Source organism: Penaeus vannamei, chromosome 18 (assembly GCF_042767895.1).
Source record: "Penaeus vannamei isolate JL-2024 chromosome 18, ASM4276789v1, whole genome shotgun sequence".
NCBI lineage: Eukaryota > Metazoa > Arthropoda > Malacostraca > Decapoda > Penaeidae > Penaeus > Penaeus vannamei.
The window spans coordinates 896,153-901,152 of NC_091566.1; the positions used below are offsets into that span (position 1 = coordinate 896,153).

General features: G+C 39.9%; 2 protein-coding genes across 2 annotated transcripts in view; both read left to right on the forward strand.

The window, feature by feature from the left end:
• The first annotated feature begins 15 nt into the window (after positions 1-15).
• LOC138864704 (pupal cuticle protein 20-like) lies at positions 16-1,260 on the forward strand. The gene is made up of 3 exons (XM_070132600.1): positions 16-53; positions 148-674; positions 760-1,260. The coding sequence occupies exons 1-3, from the start codon at positions 45-47 to the stop codon at positions 1,163-1,165; spliced, it is 942 nt and encodes a 313-aa protein (XP_069988701.1). The 5' UTR covers positions 16-44; the 3' UTR covers positions 1,166-1,260.
• Positions 1,261-4,656: 3,396 nt separating this feature from the next.
• The window catches only part of LOC138864703 (pupal cuticle protein 20-like), a 1,329-nt gene continuing 985 nt past the window's right edge, over positions 4,657-5,000 (forward strand). Inside the window, exons 1-2 of the mRNA XM_070132599.1 lie at positions 4,657-4,677; positions 4,773-5,000. The exon at positions 4,773-5,000 is cut by the window's right edge and continues 299 nt beyond it. Coding sequence (XP_069988700.1) covers positions 4,669-4,677; positions 4,773-5,000 — 237 coding nt within the window. The 5' untranslated portion in view covers positions 4,657-4,668. The remainder of the gene's footprint in view (positions 4,678-4,772) is intronic.

Genomic DNA, 5,000 nt, shown 5'->3' on the forward strand with positions numbered 1-5,000 from the left:
TGCGTTGTGTGTTGCATTCAGCTTGACGCCGACGACCAACGATCATGATATCGGTATTTCACTTCTTTCGTATTCCAGGAAAGGATCATTTCAAACACAAGTTATATTTATAGAATCGTACCTGATTACTTTTCTTTTTTTCATCAGCTAATAATCTGTAGTGTGATTGCCGTCGTGGCATCGGCGCCGGAGGGAACACTTTCCACATCCTACGGGACTCCCAGCGTAGGAGGACTTGGAGGCTCGACGGGTTCTGGCTTCGGAAGCGGAGGCAGCGGAGGTTTCGGAGGCGCCAGCGGAAGCCTCAGGCCAGCCACAGGCGGGCCTTTTGGCGGAGCTGGACTTGGACACACAACAGGAACAGGGGCGTCCGGAGCGGCTTACAGGGGGACTTCTTCTGGAACAACTTTTGTAAGTTCCTCCCAAGGGATTCGTGGCTCAACTGGAGCAGGATTTGGAGGTTCTGCGGGAGGATTCGGAGGTAGCGGCGCTGGAGCTGGAGGGTACAGCGGGTCCTCTGGACCTGTGATTCCCATCCTCAGGGACGACCGTCAGGGACCCGATGAGTTCGGAAACTACTACTTCAACTTCGAAACTGGCAATGGCATCAGCCGACAGGAACAGGGCGCCCCCCAGGGACCAACTGGGGCCGTGGCCTCTCAAGGAGCGTGGTCGTAAGTAATGCTTTGAAGTTCCTCAATAGAAAATGGAGTGGATTCAGATCTACAGACCTTTCCTAATACTATTATTGATTGCCAGGTTTGTGTTCCCTGACGGCACTCCAGCGGATTTCCAGTTCATCGCCGACGGAAACGGTTACCGCGTGCAGTCCGACCTGCTGCCCACCCCCCCTCCCCTCCCCCCGCACGCCATCGCCCAGATCGAGAAGGCTCGTCAGGAGGACGCCGCCGCTGCAGCTTCAGGTGGGCGAGGCGGTTACGGTGGCCAGTCAGGTGGTAGCCAATCAGGCTTTGGTTCCGGTCACCTGTCGGGAGCTGGCCAATCAGGCTTTGGTTCCGGTCACCTGTCGGGAGCTGGCCAATCAGGCTTTGGTTCCGGTCAGTCACAGTCTGCAGGTCGCGGAGGGCAAAGTTCAGGCTCAGGACAGCACTTCTCAGGGTCTACTTTCTCGCAAACTCCCAGCACATCCTATGGTTACCCTTAGAAGAACCTCACGCTGTTGAATTCATTTCCTGTGGCCTTCTCTCTCTCTAGATTATCAGCTAATGGCAGAGATGTTACATCTGGAAATGCGTTCGTTAGAAGAATGAATGAACCACTGTAAAAGAGGCTTTTACTTTATCCTTTCTCCCTTCGCAAAGAAGCGTTGCGAGTAAACAACTAAGTGCATACACGGACACAGACATACATGCATATATATATATATATATATATATATATATATATATATATATATATATATATATATATATATATATATATATATGTTATTCAGAAAAAATCGGAGCTTCAGTAGATGTCGGATTCAATCAGCCAAAACAATATCCATTAATTTCCATGATTAGAAAAAGAGACACAATGCCAAGCAGAATCAAGCTATGACACAATGTGATTAGTCAACAGAGCTTACAAATTTATACAATTAAATATAACATGGAAATAAAGGATACAAAATGTATGTAGTTCCTTATAATACATAGCTGTAATATATGAAATATACGCGGTTCAATAAAAACAATAATATCTAAAAAAAGAGAGAAACTTACAACATGGCCACACTCTATCCCTATGTCTGCTTGGTTAACAGGTACGAGTGAGTCCAAGGAACAAGAAAGCTGTAGGAAATCAATACACGAATCTCAAGTACTTGGTAAAACACCAGCAATACCAGAATCAACTCACTCCATGCCTCAGATTAAATTGCAGATGTCATCTCACATCTTTACAAATCCATTATATACGACCTTGACTGATGACACCAATAATCACAATAAGGAAATATGAACCATAAGGCTACTGTTAATCCCTTTAAAGAATTCACTTTCACACAGGTCAGCGCATACAAATCAAAATATTTCACACAAACCAATTAAATTATATATATATATATATATATATATATATATATATATATATATATATATATATATATATATATATATATATGTATGTATGTATATATATATGTATGTATGTATATATGTATGTATAAGCAAGCTGGAATCAGATTCAACCAATCGTCTTCAATCATACGTATAAGGACTTAAGTTTATGCAAAATATATCAATATGCAAATCAACAAATTTTCATATAATACCCAATACAGTTATATTACAATGAACCGCATAAAACAATAATAAAGCCTTAGCTAATTAAACATAAATATATAATGCGTAAATCAATAAAATATCAGATTAGACTAGGAAGTAAAAAAAAAAAAAAAAAAAAAAAGAAAGAAAGAAAGAAAGAAAGAAAGAAAGAAAGAAAGAAAGAAAGAAAGAAAGAAAGAAAGAAAGAAAGAAAGAAAGAAAATATATATATAATCACAAAACATCAACATAAGGTCATAATACGTTCTTCCAATACTTCAAAAGACGGACCGAATGACAACGGTTATTAAGCGTCGAATTTAAAGTATATCATAAATCACTAAATAACAAAAACACAAACAGAATATCATCAACAGTATCTTCACACAACTCCTATACAAATGCGGATCATCATAGAGCTGAACAGAGGCTCCTCAGTTCACAGATCGAATACGGATTAACTAAATGTAATCCATACCACAAATATATTTAACTATACATATTCTGATAATATATATATATATATATATATATATATATATATATATATATATATATATATATATATATATGTATGTATGTATGTATATATACATACATATATAATACTTTTGACAATATTACTTAATAAGGTTACGAAAAGCAGCCTTTTTGCACAGATATAAACCTGCATTGCAAACCGTAAATATATAGCAATGAAACCCCATGGTTTCTTTTAATTCCAAACAAAATTGAAGCTTTTTCCATAATCATAATACACACACACACGTATACGTATATATATATATATATATATATATATATATATATATATATATATATATATATATATATATATGTGTGTGTGTGTGTGTGTGTGTGTGTGTGTGTGTGTGTGTGTGTGTGTGTGTGTGTGTGTGTGTGTGTGTGTGTGTGTGTGTGTGTGTGTGAGTGTTTGTTTGTGAGTATATTATATATGTGTGTATGCGTATGTATGTCTTTAACTAGATATCTGTTTACCTATCTATCAACATGCATATTTGTAAGTGTATTTACATTTACACTTATATTGTTGTTGTTATTATTGTCCAACAGCCATTCACTCCACAGCAGGACTTAGGCCTCTCTGAATTAATTCTTGTTATTTGACGGTTTCATCCTTGTCCAAATGGATGCCTTTCCCATCAACCACAGTCGAACGAAATAACACACGACTCGGCGGAGGCTTTCTTATCAATTCACACACACACACACACACACACACACACACACACACACACATATCACACACACACACACACACACACACACACACACACACACACACACACACACACACACACACACACACACACACACACATACTCATTAGTTGAAACACTGTACTCCGACTCTCCTGATACCGGGTTAAAATCCGGAAGCTGCTGGACGCCGACTGCTGCCTCAGGCTCTCTCTTACGGCGAGATGTCGAGACGTCTCCTGGAGAGAGGAACCGCGGGCGTCGCAGGGAAGTGGGCGCCGTGGCTCAAGTGGCAACGGTGGGCCAGGAGGAGCCTTCAGACAGGCGTGGGTGGATCTGACAAATAGCCTCTCAGTAATTGGGAGAGGTCTGAGTCCTGTTGGGAAATGCGTCTGATGAATAGCAATAGTGATGATGATGGTGATTTTAACATTATTATTATTATTGTTATTATTATTGTCATCATCATTATCATCATAATCAATATTATCATTGTTATAATCGTCATCAGTACTAATAGTTGTATCATTGTTGATACTGTCATTATTATTATCGTTATCATTATGATAATCATCATTGTCACTAATAGCATTCTTATTCTTATTCGCATTATTATTACTATCATCATTATCATTATCGTTTTCGTTATTCTTATTATTTATTATACCTTTACCAGTGTTTATCTGCCTCAAAATTGCATGTAGATTAAAAATGACCGTATAATTATATGATTCCTTCCATTTTTTTCATAATTCTCTTTCTTTGTATACCTATACATCTATTTAACTATCTATCAACAAGAGAGAGAGAGAGAGAGAGAGAGAGAGAGAGAGAGAGAGAGAGAGAGAGAGAGAGAGAGAGAGAGAGAGAGAGAGAGAGAGAGAGAGAGAGAGAGAGAGAGGAAGAGAAAGCAACAGTATGGTCTATTTTTGTTTCAAATAAATGTATAGGAAGCTCTATCACTCAAAAAGACGCGAATCTCTGTTCAAGTAATGATTAGTATGAATAATATCTGGATCATGATCTGCTTCCCACCTGAAGGTCTTTTCTCGGGCGCTGTATGACTGTGCATCAGCAGTGAAAGGTTTCAGGGATGAAGTGAAGCAGTTTAACGCCCGGTATATAAGCGTTTGTTGCGTTGTGTGTTGCATTCAGCTTGACGCCGACGACCAACGATCATGATATCGGTATTTCACTTCTTTCGTATTCCAGGAAAGGATCATTTCAAACACAAGTTATATTTATAGAATCGTACCTGATTACTTTTCTTTTTTTTCATCAGCTAGTAATCTGTAGTGTGATTGCCGTCGTGGCATCAGCGCCGGAGGGAACACTTTCCACATCCTACGGGACTCCCAGCGTAGGAGGACTTGGAGGCTCGACGGGTTCTGGCTTCGGAAGCGGAGGCAGCGGAGGTTTCGGAGGCGCCAGCGGAAGCCTCAGGCCAGCCACAGGCGGGCCTTTTGGCGGAGCTGGACTAGGACACACAACAGGAACAGGGGCGTCCGGA

Coding starts and splice junctions, on each gene's coding strand:
- LOC138864704 (XM_070132600.1), top strand. Junction 675..759: donor GCCTCTCAAGGAGCGTGGTC/GTAAGTAATGCT, acceptor ATTGATTGCCAG/GTTTGTGTTCCCTGACGGCA.